This window comes from Epinephelus moara, chromosome 6 (genome assembly GCF_006386435.1).
Source record: "Epinephelus moara isolate mb chromosome 6, YSFRI_EMoa_1.0, whole genome shotgun sequence".
Lineage (NCBI taxonomy): Eukaryota > Metazoa > Chordata > Actinopteri > Perciformes > Serranidae > Epinephelus > Epinephelus moara.
Window position 1 is genome coordinate 30,593,461 of NC_065511.1, and position 21,026 is coordinate 30,614,486.

The window sequence follows — 21,026 nt, forward strand, 5'->3', positions numbered from 1 at the left end:
GTGTCCAAAAAGAAAAAATGTGTACATCTCTATATTTAAAGAAAAAAACAAAAAATCAAAAATTTTGTTTATCTTTTCCTTGGAAAGCATTATTTCACTTCAGAATAATTTTCCACATTTAGTTCCTTTCATTTCAGTTTTGGGTTGTTTTTGGGTGGGAAAAAGAGATCTATTTATTTTGTTTTAATCCTGTTCTGTTCTGTATCGTTCTTCATGTTGTTGGTTTTTTTTTTTTTTTTTTTGTTTTGTTTTTTTTCAGTCCTGTCTTGAGATGAAGGTAAGTCTGTGAGCGCAGGCTTCTTCAGTAGTGTCACTCTGTTGTAATATTACCGCACTGAGAGAGAGACAGAGGGAGAGGGGACTTAGCCACTAACAAACTGAACAGTGAAACTGTCGTACCTGCCTCTTCCTCTTCTCTCCCTCTAGAATGAAGACAAACACTGAACCACTGAAATGAAACGAGTGCATGAAGGATGAATTTTAAACGAACTCCAGACTGAGATATGGACTGAAAAACCTGCATTAACATTTAAGGCACAATGTGGTCAAACTATTTCACTTTTAATTTAATTTAATGTTAAATGTAATTTATTTTTTTCCAATTTTTGGGAACAAATAAACAAGGAAGATCACACGATTATGCCATTTAAATCAAATGCTTATTTTCCCCCCTTCCTTACTATCGTAGAAAACTAAAGAGAGCTCTGACATCTGTGGTCCGACGGGGAAAATGATGGGATGTTTGTTGAATGTGTGTGTTTGCAGCAATGTGAGAATATGAATGCTCATTTGTGAGTGTGCAAGTATGCAATAGTGCAAATGCCTGTTTCTGTGTATATGTATCAATATCGGTCTCCATTTTTCCTGTGTCCCAAATTATTTCAGTGACTCAGAGAGGAAGAAATGACATCCATTATTTTTGTTTTTAAAAATTGTCACTTGTATTAATAATATGTAATGTTGGGATTTCAAATGAGGTATTATAAGGGTCACACATTTCTCTGCCAATCATTTTTATTTTTTTTGTTAATCAGAAGCATTAGTTATTTTTTTCCAATCACACATTTCATGAGATCCCTGGTGTCCAGGTGTCCCAGAGCACCACTGTCCACCTGTTTCATCCCTCTGTCCTTTGGGGAGGGAGAGCTACTGATGCTTCTTTAAAAAAAAACAAAGACAATTATTTCAATGAATGAAAGGAAGAAAAAAAAATGGGACTTGACAACATGCTCCATGCTGTTCTTTTAATTTAGTTTGATGAATTTATTGTTATTTTATATCAACAAGAAAAATATCTCTTTTATCGGGTAAGGTTGAATTTTGTGTGGTGATGACTGTGAACATTCACATTTGAAAAGTAAAATGGAAAAAAAAAAATCAAAAGGAATTTATGAAATAAAACAAAAACACAGGATGTGTGTTTGGCTTGTTTCATGCTTCCTCTGTAGTTCATGTCTATATCCCATATGTGTTTGTTTGTTTTTTACTGCTGCGGAGAACAAAATGTGACGAGAATAAATTTACACTTTATTTTCTTTGGTGAACATGTTTATAAATCTAAAACAGAAAAAACACCCTGCTGATTACCTGCAGAAGAAAAGCTTAACAGAAGTTATTACAGCATATGAATTTGAATAAAACGTGGAAAAAAAACATACAACTATTTCAACCTTGAAATACAGCATTCAGTCATATGTGACAAACTTGATCCCAAACTTGCTCTCCGAGAAGCTTCAGGATGCACAAGTGAGGCAGCCTCTGCATAGAGTTTAGTAAAGACGGCTGTGAGAGCCACATTTCTCTGAAAAGTTCTGTTGTTTCTCCACACGCTCACGGCGAGGCTCAGGCGAGCAGAGAGTCCCAGTCAAAGTCGTCCTGGATCTCCTCACTGTTGCTGTGGAGACTCTTTAATGGAGGACGCTGTCGAGGCGTCATAGACTGAGGCTGCATCCCAGCTGACAGAGAGACAGAAACACAGACTGAGTTAGAGGAAGCCAGATTATGCGAAGGATATATTTCCATTTAAATAACTTCTCCTTTAAAACATACTGCATGTTTCCATTTTGGGAAACGGCTAAGAAACGTAAAGGTTAGGTTCACACTTTCAAGTCTATTTTAATGAAACCGTCACATGTCTGCGTGTACAGACGTGCGTGCATGTTGGCTGTGAAAAGATCCCTTCCTAACACGATTTTAATATAAATTATGTGACTGAGCAAGTATTCAGAGCATTTACTTCCATAAAAGTACTAATACCACCTTATAGAAATACTCTGTTACAAGTAAAAGTCCTGCACTGAAAATGTTACTGAAATAAAACTATGATTATAATCAGAAAAATGTACTTCAAGTGTTAAAAGTACAAGAACTCATTTCAGAAAAATGTTCCCTGCAACCATTCAACTATTGCATATTATATCCTGGGATTGTTATGACTCAATGCATTAATGTAAAAGCAGGATTTTATTGTTGTAGTTGGTTGAGCTGTTGTATGCAACATTCAGATCATTACTGTGGCAGCAAACCACTAATTGCTATGTAAAGATATGGAGGAGTCTTGGCACTCCTTCTGTGTGTGTTGTAATTCAAGCTTCTCTGTGTTTCGTTGTGGTAGATGGTCCGGATAAGGGAATACTTAGCATATCTATTTCCAAACAGGTGCATCGGAGATTGACGAGCAGAACGCAACTTGTAGAAAAACTCCCAATCATTATTTTTGCAAGTGAAACTGTGTACAGAAATTTTTCTACAAGACAGTCCGGACACACATCCCTGTCAGTGCATGTGTGTATCCCACTGGCTCACTCATTGCTGCCACTTTGCACTGCTGTCATATGGTGGTTACCGCTGATACCTGCACAGCGTTGTCACTGAAGCGTAGCACCCACCTTCTTGTTACCCCCTGGTTAACACTGTTAGCTCTGTCAGCACTGTCGCTGTTGTTTAACACTGTTTATGGAGTTGGCACCATTAGCTACTAGCCAAAGTCATCCATTGACTTGTGGACGTCTTTTTCACAATGCAAGTCTATGGGGAAAAAAGTATTTTTGGGCCCTGTGGCTTCACATGACTTACTGCACTGTTTGTACTGACATGTTTTAAACTGAAATGTTGAAGCAAAAATGCATGTGCCTGGGAAGTACTGAGTGTACGACTGGAAAAATAAGACTTGGAATATACTGCAGGAGTTGTGCAAGAGGTTGTGAATGGATTTTCTGATATAGTTTTGCTGTTGTTAAAGGTGGACCCTGATTACTTTAATTCGGTCTGATTGCTCGTTCACTGTGGAGGCATTTCATTCATTTCATTTAAATTAAAATCACAAAGAGAGAATCCTTTGGACAGAGGCAGTGATAGTAACAGTTTCAGCCTGCTTGTGAGAATCCTTTTAAAACAGACTGAAAAATGTGAACCTTTCCTTCCACAAGCCAGACTGGAAATGTTCAAACAACTTTTAGAACAAGATGTTTGGGTCTTACCGGTTGTGTGTGCAGGTTGTGTTAGCTGTGGCCTGTGGAGGCCTTGTCCCTGCAGGTGCAGAGCCCTCCGGGGCGGCTGCACGCCACCGATGGGGTGAGCCATGGGAGAGTAAGGGAGGGGTGAGGGGTGAGTGAGGCTGGAGAGGGTAGGAGGAGGGTTGGAGGTGAACGGTGGGACCTGTACGGGGTGAGGTGCACCGAGGGCGAGTGGGGAGTTACTCATGGAGTTGATCATGCCTTTCTGAGTGAAGAAGCGGTTCAGAGAGTCACAGAGGGAGGTGAAGAGCGCCGGGTCTAGGGCCCAGTCGCAGAGCTCCGCCTGCCGCATGCTCTCCAGCAGGTCTGGTGACAGACAGGGAGCGTCTTTAAGTACAAGACGAGTTATGAAGAGAGGCAAAGACTTATGTAACAAATACACATGATTACATTTACAACCTTTTTTTTCAAATATCTCAAGACATTCTGCCAAATGAAATGTTACATTAGCTGCAAAAGAAAAACATCTTAAAGGGACAGTTCACCCAAATCACAAAAAATAAAGGCATTTTCTCACTTACTTCTTAAAAAAATATGATACCAGTACCAATACAAGTGATACTGATATGAATAGAGTACTTCATTCGATACCAATAATGTGAGTGGAGTGGCGTGCAGTATAGCCGTACTTTCTCGACACACTGAACTGCAAACTTCATCAAATAGCACTGAATTCTGTAGCTGCTGGAGTGTAATCTCTTCATCTGGTCACACACACACATTGACAGGGCTAACTGTTAGCTTCACATGGCTAACGTTACATAATGGTTATTAATGGGTTTAAGGACAGAGTTTGTTGGAAGGGTGAAATGGTTCAGTGTTGTGTTTTTGTTGTTAACCGCTACTGCTGTTATCTTGTGCTAACGAGGTAAATGTTGAACTGACCATTCTCCATGGGAGGAGGGGCTTTGGAGAAGGCAGCAACAGAAAGTTTGCTGACCCTGCAGGGAGTCAGGACAGTCTGGGATCAGACCCCCAGTGCAATGCAGGTATCATTTGACTGGAGACTTTTTGATACTACTTGGAACTGGGTTATTTTGGTCGATACCTTAAAGGTATCAAATATCGATTCTCAGCACTATGTAACTTCAAGTTGTATTTAGCCATGGACATAGTTTCTGTTTAGATATCAGTCTCTGAGATTCCTCCCTCCATGCCAATATTCTGTAGGCAAATGGAATGTAGTTTTTGGTGTCACCGAATTGAAAAATGTATTTATTCATTCATTAATTTAAATGTTTTGATGGCACTGTCCTTCTAGCCTGCAACGATCATTTATTTTCATTGCTGAATAATCTAAAACTAAACGAAACTAAATGAACATAAATTTTCTGTTGCTTGACTTATTTGCCGATTAGTCCAAAACCCAAAGATTTTAAGTTCACTATCATAAAAGGCAAAAATAAAGTATCACATGTTCATATTTTAGAAGTTCGGACTGAAAAACATTTGGTGTTTTTGCTTCAGGAAATTACTGTCAATTCATTTTTTCTTGATGTACAATGGACAGACTTTAATAGTCCTTTGCTGTGTTCACACTATAATCATGGCCAGCTATGTTACTGCCATTAAAGTGTTGCTTGTGCGCTTCTTAACATAGTTACGTTATCACAGGTTTGTGCGTCTGCTACTTGCCTCAAAGCGCCTCGACTGAATGTAAAGTTTGTATTTGGTCAAAAATACATGCTAAGTAAGCTAAATGACAGTACNAGACTTTAATAGTCCTTTGCTGTGTTCACACTATAATCAACAACAAATCAGCATGGCCAGCTATCTTACTGCCATTAAAGTGTTGCTTGTGCGCTTCTTAACATAGTTACGTCATCACAGGTTTGTGCGTCTGCTACTTGCCTCAAAGCGCCTCGACTGAACGTAAAGTTTGTATTTGGTCAAAAATACATGCTAAGTAAGCTAAATGACAGTACAGGAACACAGCTAGAGAGAAAAACATATGATTGGCTGACGCTTCACTGCATCATTGAAGCACTGAATGTTGAGGCCAGCTCAACTTTGATTTGTAGCGCATCATGCCCATCCACTGCAAACACAGACTGTATAAAATAATGGACCAAGCTACTGTGACATCACTCATTGGGTTTGTAGCCCCGAGTTGGGCATTTCAGCTGTCGCCATCTTGATGTTGTGGAGCGAGAAGTGACCATGTTTGGAAAGGAGGGTACATTTGTGGAAAAGTGAGGAATGGATCTGTCTGAGAACCTGAGATGAGGCCTCACAGACACCCAGAGAGGCCATGGCCTTAATCATGTGTATCTTTAAGTCTTGATAAAAAGTAAACGGCTGCGTTATAGAGTAATTCACCCCTAGCACAGTTGTCATGAAGGTGGTAACTAGCTACAGAGATCAGAACCGTTTTTGTACCAGGCTGTACACATGTTTTTCTGCTCTAAGGTTGGATGTCTATGGGGATTGACTAGCTTCAGGAGCCAGCCTCAAATGGCCATTTGATGAACTGCACAAATGTTGGCTTCATTTTTCAGCTCCAGAGGTTGCCTCTTGGCAGCAGCAAGTGTTGGGCTTTGTAGCTTCATGTCACCTGTTGCTGTGTCACTCGTAGTGTGAACACTGCACAATACTAAGTGGATTCATGACTGATGTGTAGACAGACCAGAGTTAACACTCAGACCAATATCATAAAACCTCAGCAGATAAAACCCAAACTACCCCAGAGGTAAGTGAGAAAATACCTTCATTTGTGATTTGGGTGAAGCCCCCCTCAAACAAGACTCTGGTAAACAGCACAGACCTGGGTGACTAGAGAGGTCTATGTTTGCCCAGTCTAGACTGCTGGCAATGCGGAAGCTCTCCTTCAGAGAATCTGGGTTACTGAACCAGTCAGCTGGCACCGCTAAAGTGGAAGGGAGGAAGGTAACTTTAGAAAGCACTGATCTTTCCTGTGTCATGTTGCTGCTTTTAATACAGTCCAAGGATTTCTAGGGTCACGGCAATGTGAGACTCACTGTATTGTGGAATGCGGTCCGTCTCAGGAGGGTGCGCAGCTGGTGGAGGTGGTGCGGGCGGCGCAGGAGCAGGGTGAGGAGACAATGGTAACAGAGTCGGAGTGTGAAGAGGGGTAGTGTCACTGTGCGGGACAGCCAGAGGAGCACCATCAGCTGTAGAGAATATAAAATAAGTCATTTATTTCTGTTTGCGTTTGCATACTTTATAGAGTTAATGGACACACGATACTTACACTGTGAGCCCCCCCGCTCCCGCATGGTCTTGAAGAGAGACTTGAAAGACGCGTACAAGTCCGGTAAGGTCATCTCATCGAAGGTGAAGCGCAGCGGAGGATCAGTGGAGGAGTTTAATGAGACAATAGGAGCAACAGATGACGGGACAACACACACAGAGGGGTGAGTGGGTCCTGGCACAGTGCACACAGACACAGGCGCTGCGTTAGGAGCACAGGAGAAAGTGGGAGCACACACTGAGTTAGCAGGAAAGGTCAGAGTGGCGTTGGAGAAAGAGGGAGCCACCGAAGAAGCTGCGGACATGTTGGCAGCAGACAGAGGCGTAGCAGAGGCAGTGGGGATGGAGTAAGTGGGGCCGGGTGGATGGGGAGGTGGGAAGGAGTTGATGGAGGAGATGGGGGCGGCAGGTGGGAGCCCAGCTGAAGGAGAGGCAGATGGATGATGGACAGGGTGAGTTGACCCTGGGCTGGGCATGTAGGGTGACGGTTGCTGTGAGGATAAAAGACATTAGATCAGATGCTGCAACTGTGGCTGTGATGAAGAGGAGGGAAAGTGAGTCTACCTTGCATGGGGGAGGAGAGAGGGAGGCAGAGTGGGGCGGCTGCTGTTGGATGGCTCCCATTGGCTCTGTGTTATGAAGATGGTGGTCTGTGTTGGGGGGTGGTTGTGGTGGCTGATGAGGAGAGGCTCCTCTCTCTGCTTGTGACCCCTGTACTTGAAGAACCTGTAACAGCACAGCGGTACGATTTTTAAAGATGGATAAAGAGAAGTAAGAGAAGCATTACTCAAGTTAAAGGCCTCCTCCAGTGAGAATCAAGTTCTTACCCTGGTGTTTTTATAAATCATGAGCAGAATAAACAGTCAATACTATGGCTGAGTATTTCCCCATTGAAACTGCAGTGTACCAATGACAATCTCAAGTACACAGACTCTGTCTTCTGGGGTTTGTTACATCACAAATATAGGGAACCAATCCATTCAACATGCAGGGCGGGGCTATTCCATATTAGCATACCGCTACGGTAAAACCTATTTTGCTATTTTGTAACTTTCACTTTAAGTTCCAACGTGTCAGAGCTGGCGATTGGGACCCAGGCTTATCTAACATCAACAACACATTATTAGCTGTTTGATAGTCTGAGTGGGCGGACGTTCGCTGCATAGATCAGCCTCTCATTGGGTGGAACGAGCCACCCGCTGAAGTCCCGCCCTACCACCTCCGGTTGTGTAGCAGTTTTCAACCGTTTTCAACACGTCCTTTATTACTTTTGCGGTGTTTGATCTTGCGGGGATGTAGCATTTTTCTGCCATGGTTCGCGTCCTGTAGGTGATATTTTTGTGGGCATGTTATACCAAAACCTGTTTCCCCCCGGCAATATTTTTGCAAGTGCACCGTTGCTGTGGCACCTCCCAGAACAATTGTGATTGGTTGAAAGAAATACAAGCAGCCGGGGCGTTTTTTCTCCAATCTCAAAGTGAGAGTCGGCCCAGCCAGACCTTTCTTTTCTTGAGAAAGGTCTGGTGAGCGAGACTAGCTGTTTGATAACTTAATCGAGCTAAGGGTTCGTGTTATCTATCACTGTTTACAAACAGAGGTTTGTGTGTTTGATGAGCAGAGTCGAAGGTGAGCAGGTACAACCCAAATGCCAAAAAAACCTGGATAGGTAACATTTGTATGTTACTATGTAGCGGATATGTTGAAACTTAATGTTTCTTTATGTTTCAACAACGCTGTGGTTAACGTGTGGTTAGCTTTAGGCACAAAAAACACCTGATTATAGTTAGGGAAAGATCATGTTTTGGCTTGAAATACAGTTTTTGTGGCACTATTCTGGCAGGAATTGCAGCAATGTCTTGGTACAAAAACACCCACATTTGGTGGCTAAAACGACGACTTGCTAAAAATTAAAATAATCATAATAATAATAATGATAAAATTTGTTGGTCTCGAATACTGGTCTGCAGCTTGGCAGGTGTCTCGCCTACGTTTCATGCCATCCACTACCCCCTCCACCTCTGGATGACAAATTCCACTCATAAATTACATCACTAGGTTGCTGTGATACATATGAAATGTTCGGATGTATCATACTTGTGGTTTGCAGAAACATACAGCGCTAACATTTTCTTCTGGTGACTGGACTGATGCTTGAGAAGGTGGGGAGTGACTGAAACTTGCATATTCATAGAGCTGTGCAAACTAAATGAGGCAAAGGAGTTACATTTAAGCCATTTTGCAGCATGAAGGGATTTTTTTTATGGAAAAAACAAACTTCTAAATATGTAATCTTGAAGAATACAAATGAGTTTTAGGGATTTAATCAACACCCGCAGAGGAACTTTAAAGGTTTGGTTCACCCAAACTACCAAGAAATACCAATTTGGTTGCCATGCTTTTCTTTGCCTGGGTTTTTAAGATTTCTAACACTCTCAAAAAATAATGTCAACCTTTTTCATATTAACAACTTCTTTCATATAAAGTAAAGCCCCTACATAAAAATGTAATCTGCATGGTCTGCAGATTCTCACGAGTAGCCAGGACACTGCTGGTGTTGAATCTTAAATGTAATATTTTAATGCTGTGCACAATAAATTATGTTTCATTCATCATTTTATTGTGGTGGAGGCAGAAATCTCATTTCTCATTTTGTCTCAAAACCTCGACAAATGAAACCAAAACCAGTGTCTGCATGACTAAATAACACCAGAGGTAAATTAGGGAAGATGTTGTATGGGTGAAGTGACCCTTCTGAAGTAAATAAGTATTAGGAATAAAATGTGTCACGGAAAACTAGAGTACTAGGTGTTGATTAATGAGTTTTACCTAATGCATTACAGGAAGTTTTTAATTTCAAATCTTAATTTGCCAAGACACTAGTGATTACATCTGACAGATTAATGTAGAGCAGTAAAGAGTAAAATATGGGGATAGAGTGCCAGCATTATATGGCTTCTTTACACTTTTGGGTATTTTAGCAATATTGGTCTGATAGTAATCAAGTTAATAAGTGATATTAAACAACATACATCCTGCCTCTCCTCTTCCTCCTCTGGGTAGGGACGCTTCGGTGCCCTCACTGGATTCTCTGCAGGTCCATCCATTGTCCAATATGAGCCCTACAAATACAGCACAAGTCTCCAGTTTAACACTCTTTTATGCAAACATTTTTCCATCTCACATGCACAAGCACAAATATGTGTACAACATCATGATATAAATAGTATATAAAAAGTAATTCACCTTGCCGGGGTCATTCTGAGGCCGAGGAACTTTCCTGAAGCATTTATTAAGAGACAGATTGTGACGGATGGAGTTCTGTTAAGGACAAAAAGTAAGTCAAAATCCAGCAGGTGATGCAAATAATATTAAAATTGTTCATAAAATCACCTCCTACTTCAAACGCATACTTCAGTTACAAAGACATTACTACCCCAGTACACTGACAATATGTTGTTCTACACTACAGCTCACCTTCCATCCACGGCCCGCTCGGCTGTAGTAGGGAAAAGTGTCACTGATCCAGGTGTAGATGTCATTCAAACTCAACTTCCTCTCAGGTGCAGCTGCTATTGCCATGGCGATGAGAGTGGCGTAGCTGTGAGGGGGTTTCCCTTTATAGTTAGAAGGGGAGGGGTCCGGCACAGAGGGTAGAAAGTCTCCTCTCTCCCTCCCTCTGTCTTTCTTCTTGTCCCTCTCGCCTCCTCCTCCTCCTCCTCCTCCTCTCTCTTTCCCCGAGCGCAGGCTGCTGATTCCCAGCTGAGGCAGCCAGTCAATACTGGTGAGACTGGAGTCCAGTTCAGAGGACATTGTGTGTCCTTTTCTCTGTCCAGGGTCTGAGGGATCAGAAGAGGAAGCCCTGGATCAACATGTCCTTTTTACTCTGGACACAGCAGCAGCAACACAAACACTGTGAAATGCTTAAGTGGATTCCTCTCTGCCTGTAATGTAACACTGTCAACCGCTCTGTTCCTGAACTGCCATCCAGCAAGATCAGACACTTTGAGCTGCTCTGGAAACAATCCACTCACAAGCAAACACAGTGCATGAATGTGTGACCATTTTACTGTCACAGTTCCACCTACACTTTCTATTTACTGAGGAAGAAGAGAGGCTTGCTTACCTTTTTATGGTCACTCGAGGCCCAAGGCCTTAGAAAGTGTTAATATTTGATGTTGTCATCAGCTGTGCACAACTGCTGACAAACTGGTGCCCGTCCCTCCCTTCAGATCTCTCTCTTCAGCATGTTGATCCACACCGGGCCTCCAGCCATACCTTTGGATTGTGAAAGTTGGTGTAACTTTGGAGAAACACACACAAAAAAACTTGTCGGAGAGCTTCCTTTTTCTCTCCCTGTCTCCTTCCCCTCCCTTTCAGACTATACCAGAATGACGTCACTCACCCCTCCCTCTCTGTGACATAACTCTTTGCTCCCGCCTCTGTCAGCTGGTCCCTCCTCTTCAACTTCTCACAGCTTGCAGTACAAGTTTCAGTTCTCTGGGTTCAGTAAAGAGGAACAACCTGTAAGTTTGTCCTCAGGTTTAAGGGTTTGATTCAGAAACACAAACGCAGTGCAGATTTATAAAAGCATCACTTTATTGAAGCACTTTAACAGTGTGGTGGAAGCAGTGAAATTCTGTACAGTATCTATGGGACAGAATGACAGGTGATGATCTTCCTACAGGGCGCTGAAGAAGGCGAGGAGGCCGGTGTCAGGGGACGGGTGGGCCAAGAGCTTCTGGATCTGTCAAAAGAGAGTATACGTTTGTCACTTCATTGCTTAAGCTGGCAGCTCAGAATAAAATCAAAATTTAAGACTACAAAAAAGTACCACTGCAGCATAAAGTCTCCCCTCACCCCACAGTATAAGGTCATCCGTAGCTGGCCCTCAGTGTTTGTGATAAAGGTTGTAAGCAGTGTATTTTTGGCAGCCCTGAAGCTGCAGTCTCTGGACTGATAGCAATCTGTGTACGTGCAAATTATGTTTTCCTCTGGAGTTTACTGCCAGGCCTATGGTACGTTCCATTTGCATTGGGAAGTCAGAATTTCCAGTCAAGCTTCCAGTTGGAAGTTTCAACTGGAACGCCTCCTGAAGTCAGATTTCTGAAGAACCTCACCAACCCCGACCTCAAACTCCAAGATAGCTGCTCCGTGCATCAACAGCAGTGAAAGCTGTAGTAATATACTGTTTATTAGCACTTCGGTCTTATTTGTGACACATTAAAACAGATGTACACACAGTACTGTCCAGCTCCTGACTTTAGATATGTTGTTATGGTGTTTGTATGTGCAAAATACAGCTTAAAGCGTTCTTATTAACTGGTATTGCTAACAACATCTTGGTTTTCTGACTCAGATGTAACATCATTCCCAGCTCCGACTTCCCACTTCAGAGGTAAATGGAACGCAGTATTATATTCAAAACAGAGAGCAGCTGTACTAAGCACCTCCTTGAAGTTGGGGTGTTTGGCGTCTTGAACCAGCTGCAGCAGAACAGCCTCTGTGGTGGTGAGGTACGCTCCGCTCTGCTTCAGTCGGGACAGAGCAAACAGACGGTCTGTCTGGCTGTGGAGGAAGACACACAGAAGTATTAAAACATATACAGGTAAACAGGTTCCAGACACACACAGGAACAGATTCATATTAAATGCAGGTTATATCATTGCATGCTACACGGCAGAAATAACAGAATACACAGATACCTTCTGGATGAGACCGCATCAGCCACGATATGAACCTCTATTCCCTTTTCCAGCAGGTCATATGTTGTGCACTGTGGGAAACACAAGAAGCAGAGGTCCTCGTTAACTAACTGAATCTGTGGCACATAATTACATAATTACATTACTTAATAGTGTAATAGCTTAATTATCATCTGTCACATCATCACCTGCTGTTTTTTGGGGTCATTTTTAACAACAATAACTAATACCTGCTGTGTACGTACAATACAAACACATGTATTTGGGTACACTTTAAATTGTGTAAAAGAATTTGTTAGAGGCTGTTTCTTAAATTCTTTAATCTCTAAAGGGCCAGTGATAAAGAAGGTAAATTTGCAGATTGCAATAGAGTACTTCATTTGATACCATTTAATAGCCATCTCCTGAATGGAAGCATTCAGTTATCTACTTTAATTATGTTTGTTTTGGTGGCATGATGAACTGCCAACTCCAGCGCTCAACTTCACCACACCACAGACATGAAGTCGAAGAACTTGCAGTGATTGGCTGCAAGCAAAACCACACAAAAAGTTTATCTTTCTAGATCTGGGTACAAAAAGAATCAAATGCAGGTACTGTCTGACTTGAGAAGTTTCGAGTACTGATACCCACGCTGTTAAAAGTCTACATAAAGAGATCCCTTTACCCACCTGAGGCAAGGAGGATAAATCCAACACTCCTGCCTGAGAGGGACCCACCTCCCTCAGGTGCAATCACACAAGTTAATGAGAGGCTTTAGATGCAGCCTTCCTCCTTTTGTTCATACTTTTGTGCAACAGTCATGATGTGTGCATCCTGTAAGTTAACTTCCTTTAACACTTTGATTCACCTACATATTGCATATTTGTTGTTAACGTTTATTGTTAATAGGTGTGTTTTGCACTTCCAGAGCTAAAACCACACTCAACATTTAACAGCCTTTGCTGCTTTGAATGGAACTTGCTGACCGCTTCCCCTTCCTTGCTCATGTAAGTCAAGTCCAGCGCTTCTCCACAACACACACTTTAACTAGATATCAAATAAAGTGGGGAAAAGCTTCATTAAGGTTTGATGATGCAACCGTTTGCAACAGCAGATTCCGATCACGAGATGAGCATAAATATGAACATAAATGTATGCATGTGTCTTTATGTTGTCTTTTATGATGCTTGGTTCATTTTAACAGTGTTGGGTCTTACTGCAATACAGGCGTGTGCCTCTATTCCACACAGTATAGCCTGCTTGGGGTTCCCCAGGGCCTCCAGCTCCTTCTCCACCTCCGCTATCATCATGGTGAATGAAGTTTTAGCGTAAGCTTTGAGGTCTGACGCTCCCAGCTCTGGTACTGTGGGACCCAAGCCTTTAGGGTACTGCTCTGTCAAAATGGGGGGGATGCCCAGAATACGGCTGGCCTGTGAGAAGAAGAGAAACAGTTAACACTTAGAAATGAATATCTGAGGCTGATAGCCGGTATGACTAACATGTAGGGTTGCGACAGATTTCAACGGTAAAATACTATGCTATCACGACATATGATATTACACTTACTAGTTACAATGGCCCTTAAAGGAAGTAAAATGCCTTTTCTGGTTGAACAAAGGCTCTATTATAATTGAAATTTGAGACCATTTTTATGGATGTTTGTGTGAAAGGTCTGACAGGCAGTGAAGGAGGAAAGGAGATGCACATGTGCTGGTGAGATTCTCCGTCTGATTGCATTTTTTTCAACACCATGAATAAGCAAATGTGGATGTTATAATTGTCATTTTTCATACTTTGCTAAACGGTTTCACGGCATACTGCTACAACCCTACTGACAAGACACTGTGATAGTAATGTGATGGTGAGTATTTCTAACCTGGAGCACTCTGGCAGCGTTGCTCACAATGTTGGTGAACTGGAAGATGTTGGTTCTGAACTTCTCCTGCATGTCACACAGGAAGACCACGGCATTTTTGGTGGAGAGCCTGCCGATGTTTGCCACTGCAAGAGCAAGGTCAGATAAGGACGAATCATGTTCAGATACAATGAGTTACAAATCCATTGGCACAGTGTTATGGATGTCATGTCACTGAACATTACAATAGCCCTGAAGCTTGGAGAGACAAGCAATGAATGACATGTTTGCAATATAGTGGCTACTTTTGCGATTTCTAACTTCAAATCTTGTTTTTACACTGGTGCAATGTGTCTGCTTCAGGAGGAAAGAGGTTATCTTCCTTGTACGAAATGTTTCCTTAATGGAGTTCCATTGTCTTCATAACAATGAGATCAAATAGTTGCTTCACACAAATGAACTGTAGTAACACACAGACGGCTGCCATCCTAGGTCATTTGAGGGAACTTAAACATAGGAAATGTACTTACTGTTGAGATCTGATGGTCAGATAGTAAGGAGCAGGAGTAGGTGACAGGTTCAGCTGGACTGCAGAGAGTTTATCTGTCAGGTTAAAGTATAATGTCCCATGTGACGCCTCCTGCGTAATCAGAAACCAACAGAAAATGTAATGTTACCTATTTTAGTTGCAAGTAAAGGAGGAAGAATGCACTAACTATTTAACACAAAACTGCACGAGATTAATCAGAAAGACAACCAACATCTGAATTTGTTAAAATAATTATGCTATTAACAAATATCTATTCAAAAGTCAAAACCACAACTAACCTAGCATGTAGCTAAGAAGACCGACAAGTTCAACAGCCTTCCTTTGGAAAAACACCACTCTCCAGAAGCCCATCCACCAATAGAATTACGCGTCTTAGTGATTGACGTTTCTGTCAGCCAATAGCAGCCACTGCTCACAGCGAATCGCCATGCTAGCTGAGGTGGGCGGGTACTGCTCACCCACAGTGGTCACCTGAAGATGTCTGACAATGCAGAGTCCCCAACGGAAACGCAAAAAGAGGAGTCACAGCCGCCGTCAGACGACTCAGCGACAAACGATGATAAGAAGAAAAGTAAGAACGCGCAATATATCGGAAAAACCTGGTCAGTTAGCGCACAACAATCACCTGTTTACGAGGAATGTTGATAGTGCGAGAAGAAGCAATTCCGGGTGTGTGACGTGACGACGATTGACTAAGATTTTGGCCAATAGGAACGCTCCGTTTTTCTGTTCAGCCAATAAGCGTTTAGCTTTTTTCATGTGGCACTGCCTGGTTTGGGGAAGATTGAAAGCTAATGCTAATATTTATGAAGACAACATATAATCTTTTTGCTCTTATTTGATAGATATTTTTTCAGAGAGCATGTTTGTCTTATATTGTATTAAGTATGTTACGGTAATGCCGATAGCAACTGCACATTTAGTAGATAATACTTTATAAAGGCTAAGCTAACAAACTTCGGTTAGCTTAAAACTGTCAAACTGTCAGTTTAGTGAAAATCATGTTTTGGGGTTTGACATGAGTTTGAAATACTCTTTTATTCTTGTTCTTATTTTATTAGCCGTGTTAGATTTAATTCAAGGATGGCTTTCTGTTTCAGAGTCATTACAGTAAACAATACTGGCGTCTTACTGTACTTCATACGTGTTAATAACAACCCTGAGATGAAACTCTTGAATTCAAATCAGGGTCAAGATGATAATCATTACACAGTCTGCCCAAAACGTATTGTTTTGATCTGTTAATCTGTCTTAATATTTAAAGTAATAGTAATCATATCACAGTGATTAAATACATGAATACCAGTAAATAAACAAGGACTACACACTACCCTTAGTTCATAACATCCGGTATATGAGAACAAAATAAATCCTAGTTAAAATGGCCTTGGCCCGACTATACATATACACTGATCAGCCAAAACATTAAAACCACTGGCAGGTGAAGTGAATAACATTGATCATCTTGTTACAATGCAATGTTCTGCTGGGAAACTTTTGGCTCCTGGCATTCATGTGGATGCCACCTGACATGCAGCACCCACCCAAACACGCCTGTGGACCTAGTACACCCCCCCACATGGCAACAATGCATCTTGATGGCAGTGGCCCCCCAAGCAGAGCAGTGCGTCACGCCTCACTGCAAAAACTGCTCAGGAATGATTCGAAGAAAGTGACAGAGAGCTCAACGCATTGACCTGGCCTCCAAAATCCCCAGATCCCAATCTGAGTATTTGTGGGATGTGTCAGTACCCCAGAGGATCCCAATCTGAGTATTTGTGGGATGTGTCAGTACCCCAGAGGAACCCCCGATCCACGGTGGGGCCTTCTTGGATTAGATTTGGCTCTGACATGTCAAGGCATGGACACAGGACCTCTGGGGGTGTGCTGTGGAGTCTGGCACTGTGGCGTTGGCGGTGGATCCTTTGACGCCTGTCGGTTGTGAGGTGGGGTACTGGCATGTCCTATGGATGCTCGATCAGATTGGGATTTGGGGAATTTGGAGGCCAGGTTGATGCCTTGCACTCTTTGTCATGTTCCTCGGGCCATTTCTGAGTATTGTTTGGGATGAGGCATGGTGCATGTTCTGCTGGAGGGGGCGCACTGCCATTGAGGAGTGTTATTGCCATGAGGGGGGGCTTGGTCTGTTACGGTGTTTGGATGAGAGATGTGCTTCAAGTGGCATCCACATGAATGCCAGAACCAAAGGTTTCCCAGCAGAGCATGGCATTGTGACGAGATGGTCAGTATTGTTCATGTCATCTGTCAGTGGTTTTAATGTTTTGGCTGATAGGTGTATACTATTCATCTTATCCTGTCTACATTGCAGTTAATTCATTTTATCACCACTGCACACCAGTTCACCACAGTGTTTTATTTTATTTTACATATATTTTATTCCTTTTTATAATTTTCTTTTATTGTTTTTTCAAACAAACCAACAACAAGCAAAACAAATAAACAACAGCAATAATAAAAAAACATACAACCAATAAAATACACCACAAGTCAAAAAACTGACAGCAAACGGATACACGACAAGACAAAGGGAAAACAACCGAGACAGAGCACTATATACATAAATTTGTGGATGTGTGTACACAAAAATATATACGTGCATGATACATATTCTACATGGTACAATTCATAAATATCAATCATATACGCAAGTTAACACCTCAGATTATTAGAGAGGGTGCACTTATCAGCACGCCAGGTAACAGTAGTATAAGGGCCTCATATAATGTTTTATTCCTACATTTTAACTAGTGCACAATTTATATTTATGTCTTCATTTGTCCTTTTTTACTTGGTGATTTCCTTTGATACATTTTTTTGCGGTAGCATTCTTGGACTGAGCCTGAGAACAAGAATTTAATTGCCAACGACTGCACCACTGCAGCTGTTGTGCAAATGACATGTAAAGAACTTGTGCTTGTATATTCAGCCATTTTGTGTCTGTGGTCATAATAATGTTCTTTGAGCATAATGTTGCACACATGAGATCTGAGCAGCATAGGATGGAACAAGGATGGAAATTTGTAGTCAGTCAATTCCTGAGGATACAAAGCTTTCACAGCCTGTTTTCATTCATTCATATTTTCTAAGCTTATAAGAGTAAAGTGAACAAATGGATCTAATACCCTGAATGTTTAAAGTGTGCGGGCTTCACTCAAAAAACTTTAATTTTAAAAAATGTGCCATAACACATAATGAAAGGTCTAAGTCTTTAAACATGTTGGTTCAATGTAAGTTTATCATAATAAAGCTAAGTTTTCTGTGTTTGCCAACAGTGAATCTTGATGCTTATGTTTACAACAAATAAACGGCTTTTCATAGGAGTACACATGGAGAATGTAGTTTACAGTTGTACCAACAGGAAAGGACTTAGGGAATGAAATGACTTGAATACACTTCAGAAGTGATTAAAGGGACGGAAGTGTTGCACAAACTGTTGGCTAAAATAACATATTGTGCAAAAGCCCACTGCTCATTTCTTGTATGACATGTAGTTCTGTTGTATTTTGTCTCAGTCCTTACTGGAAGTGTGTCATCACAGTTTCAGTTTTCTTACTGTTGAATAGCGGTTATGTTTCACTGCATTTAACAACACTTCTCCAGAAATTCCCCTGAACAATGCATGTTGAGATTTGCCCGGACCAGTGCTGGTGGCAGCAGCAGCACTTTCACTTTTCACGTTTTTTATTTTTATAGTTGACGTGCTGCTGAAGGCAGTGGGAGACACTCCTATCATGAAAACAAAGAAGTGGGCAGTGGACAGGGGGAGGACGGTGCAGTCCCTGTCGCAGTTCATCTCTCGCTTCCTCAAGCTTGATGGCAGTGAACAGCTGGTAAGAATAAAGTTTGTTTTGTGGCTTGTTCACTTCACAAAATCATGTCTTGGACAGAAGCTTTGGAAAGTTTTGTAACTCTCTACATATCTGTTTCTCTTTTCTTTCTTTTTCTTCCTTTTTTTCCTCAGTTCATATATGTAAACCAGTCCTTTGCCCCCTCACCGGATCAAGAAGTAGGAGTCCTCTTTGATGTAAGTACACACAAACACTCGATTTAACAGTGTTATATGACACAACAATAAAAAAACACAACTACATAGGGAGAGGAAGAGTGTTGGCATTACTGAAAACATTGGCAATCTGTTTAAAGATGAGAAAATGGAACGTTTTTAGATGAATTAAATGATGACGGATCTTTAATACAGTAATTTATTCAAATCAAAAGGCACTAAAAACATAACTTCTTTGGACAAAAAGGGCACAATAAAGAGGATCTGATCAGAGCCCCTTAGAGAATAATTTGACATATAAGGAGCAAAAAATGTTTCACACAATAAGGACAGTTAAATTTAATGCATTTAAAAATGATTTCATACCACTGAAATTGAAGTCTTATATCAACATAAGGTATAATTATGATATAAGCTAAAATTAATTACTAAATGATTTACAATGTTAAAAAAAACACATTAATAATAGCAAAAGTCCAGACGAGGTGCAAAGATAAAAAGATTATTTTGCAATGATTTCAAATTGTGTTTTAAAATAAGGTTGCGGTGGAATAGGCAGTATAAAAAAATAATGTTTTTAGCTTTGACTTAAAAGTGATCAGCGTCAGGCTTGTCTAACATCATCTGGGAGGTTATTCCAGGTTTGTGCTGCATGATAAGAAAACACTGCTTCACAATGTTTTGTTGTGACGCTTGGGACAGTCAACAGGCCGGCCCCAGATGTCCTCAGGGTCCTAGAAGGTTCATATGTCACAAGTATGTCAGAGATATATTTGGGCGCTGAGCTACAGAATGATTTATACACAAGCAGCAAGATTTTGAAATCAGTTCTCTAAGTGACAGGTAGCCAGTGTGAGGATTTTAGAACTGGAGTCATGTGGTCGCATTTCCTGGTTTTTGTCAGGACTCTACGGGTGTTTTCACATTTAGTCACATTTAGTCCTTTTTAAACTAACTAAACTCAGCCCTCTTAAAGTGCACCAAAAAGTGGGCCAACAGTAAAGGGACTCAGTTCTCTTTGTGGTCCACTTCAGCTCTGATGGGGCCTCAGTCCACTTTCTGATCACACTATATATATAATATGTATTGATATAGTTTTGGTTATTATTGTGACGTCACATGGCACTGCAGTGCGGTTATGAAGCTCCTTGCTTTCACATGAACTTAAAATTGGAGGAGAACCATAGTGTTTCTGTGCTGTAGACTGTTGCTGTTTGATGTACTCTACATGCCACATCTGGAGACGTGCAGTATCTCCCGTGGACCAAACGACTTCTCTTCCTGTGTCCTTGCAAGTGTTACATGCCGGCATGGTTTTGGCTGTTTTTTCAAGCGTCCCAGGTCAACAGCATGTGATCTAGAGGGCTAAATACAATGGCAACGAGCAAAGCAAACCTGGAGCGCTTTGAGTTCACAGTGCACAGGTTAAATGGACCACACCGCAGACTTGAAGCGAACCAAACTCACCGAACTATTACAGTTCACTTCAGAGGGGCTGAGTTCACATATGTGCATGAGTCCACTTAGAGGGCTGAACAGGACCAAGTGTGAAAACACCCTAAGAGTGGTAGCCTTTAAAATTGTCAGGCCTGAGAGAACAAGCCTATCAAACATTAATGTGTCATGTGGAGCTGTGACCAGCAGAGGGAGCAATAAGAGGAATGCTGCATGTTTCAAACACCAAAATCCTAAACCACTGGTTAAAGTAACAAAGGCAAAGTCCAGAATTCACACTGGACATAAGCTCGCACAGCTCAACAGGTCAATATCAAATGAAATGTAACAGTTAACATCAGTCCTGTATACAGTCATATTGGAATCATACTGTCACGTCACTCCTCTGTGGTATTGCTTTATTTAACATTTACATTTCTGTCTCTTCTTCTCTCTTTCAGTGTTTTGGCAGTGATAACAAGCTGGTTCTTCATTACTGTAAATCTCAAGCCTGGGGTTAAACCACTTCTACAACTCCCTCTTTCTTAAATTCATCCTCCAAACATGCACACAATGTTGTTGTTTTTTCATTTTTATGTCTTTTTTTTTTCAGTTTTCTGTACATACATATTGTAAATAAATTATTGTGACTATAGAAAGCTTGTCACACTGTTTTTATTTTTTTTTAAACGTGACATTTGGCACCCGAAAATAAACACTTAACTTAGTGGGCACAGGATTTAGCTTTGCTCGG

At 41.4% G+C, this 21,026-nt stretch overlaps 3 protein-coding genes across 8 annotated transcripts; 1 reads left to right on the plus strand and 2 right to left on the minus strand.

Annotated features, from left to right (window-relative positions):
• Positions 1 to 216: 216 nt before the first annotated feature.
• foxj2 (forkhead box J2) lies at positions 217 to 11,092 on the minus strand. Of its 5 annotated transcripts, none has more exons than XM_050047384.1 (10): positions 10,849 to 11,092; positions 10,200 to 10,561; positions 9,969 to 10,043; positions 9,755 to 9,844; positions 7,290 to 7,451; positions 6,727 to 7,216; positions 6,494 to 6,646; positions 6,280 to 6,381; positions 3,480 to 3,821; positions 217 to 1,955 (listed from the first exon to the last, which is right to left on the minus strand). In XM_050047384.1, the coding sequence occupies exons 2-10, from the start codon at positions 10,533 to 10,535 to the stop codon at positions 1,843 to 1,845; spliced, it is 1,863 nt and encodes a 620-aa protein (XP_049903341.1). In that variant the 5' UTR covers positions 10,536 to 10,561; positions 10,849 to 11,092; the 3' UTR covers positions 217 to 1,842. The 5 variants fall into 5 exon arrangements, with proteins under 5 accessions (XP_049903341.1, XP_049903340.1, XP_049903342.1 ...); XM_050047383.1 differs by having other exon boundaries at positions 3,480 to 3,842; XM_050047385.1 differs by lacking the exon at positions 6,280 to 6,381.
• Positions 11,093 to 11,299: 207 nt separating this feature from the next.
• isoc2 (isochorismatase domain containing 2) lies at positions 11,300 to 15,233 on the minus strand. Its single transcript, XM_050047511.1, has 7 exons — positions 15,093 to 15,233; positions 14,795 to 14,904; positions 14,286 to 14,410; positions 13,627 to 13,839; positions 12,428 to 12,498; positions 12,173 to 12,290; positions 11,300 to 11,469 (listed from the first exon to the last, which is right to left on the minus strand). Coding segments are annotated over exons 2-7 (594 nt in total). The 5' UTR covers positions 14,796 to 14,904; positions 15,093 to 15,233; the 3' UTR covers positions 11,300 to 11,403.
• A 26-nt stretch (positions 15,234 to 15,259) lies between these two features.
• Positions 15,260 to 20,931, plus strand: atg12 (ATG12 autophagy related 12 homolog (S. cerevisiae)). Of its 2 annotated transcripts, none has more exons than XM_050047524.1 (4): positions 15,260 to 15,385; positions 18,529 to 18,665; positions 18,797 to 18,859; positions 20,734 to 20,931. In XM_050047524.1, exons 1-4 carry the CDS (start codon positions 15,292 to 15,294, stop codon positions 20,791 to 20,793), a joined length of 354 nt encoding a protein of 117 aa, XP_049903481.1. In that variant the 5' UTR covers positions 15,260 to 15,291; the 3' UTR covers positions 20,794 to 20,931. The 2 variants fall into 2 exon arrangements, with proteins under 2 accessions (XP_049903481.1, XP_049903480.1); XM_050047523.1 differs by having other exon boundaries at positions 15,262 to 15,416.
• Positions 20,932 to 21,026: the final 95 nt, after the last annotated feature.

Bases quoted from the DNA above. Each gene is read 5' to 3' on its own strand.
- foxj2 (XM_050047383.1), bottom strand. From the start codon at position 10,535: ATGTCCTCTGAACTGGACTCCAGTCTCACCAGTATTGACTGGCTGCCT. The intron at 7,217-7,289 runs GTAGACTCACTT...TTATCCTCACAG, and splicing joins TCTCTCCTCCCCCATGCAAG to CAACCGTCACCCTACATGCC. The intron at 1,956-3,479 runs GTAAGACCCAAA...TCTCTCTGTCAG, and splicing joins ACAACCTGCACACACAACCG to CTGGGATGCAGCCTCAGTCT.
- isoc2 (XM_050047511.1), bottom strand. The intron at 12,499-13,626 runs GTAAGACCCAAC...TGTTTCCCACAG, and splicing joins AGGCACACGCCTGTATTGCA to TGCACAACATATGACCTGCT. The intron at 11,470-12,172 runs GTGCTTAGTACA...CTCTTTTGACAG, and splicing joins AACACCCCAACTTCAAGGAG to ATCCAGAAGCTCTTGGCCCA.
- atg12 (XM_050047523.1), top strand. From the start codon at position 15,302: ATGCAGAGTCCCCAACGGAAACGCAAAAAGAGGAGTCACAGCCGCCGT. The intron at 15,417-18,528 runs GTCAGTTAGCGC...TTATTTTTATAG, and splicing joins CAATATATCGGAAAAACCTG to TTGACGTGCTGCTGAAGGCA. The intron at 18,666-18,796 runs GTAAGAATAAAG...TTTTTTCCTCAG, and splicing joins TTGATGGCAGTGAACAGCTG to TTCATATATGTAAACCAGTC.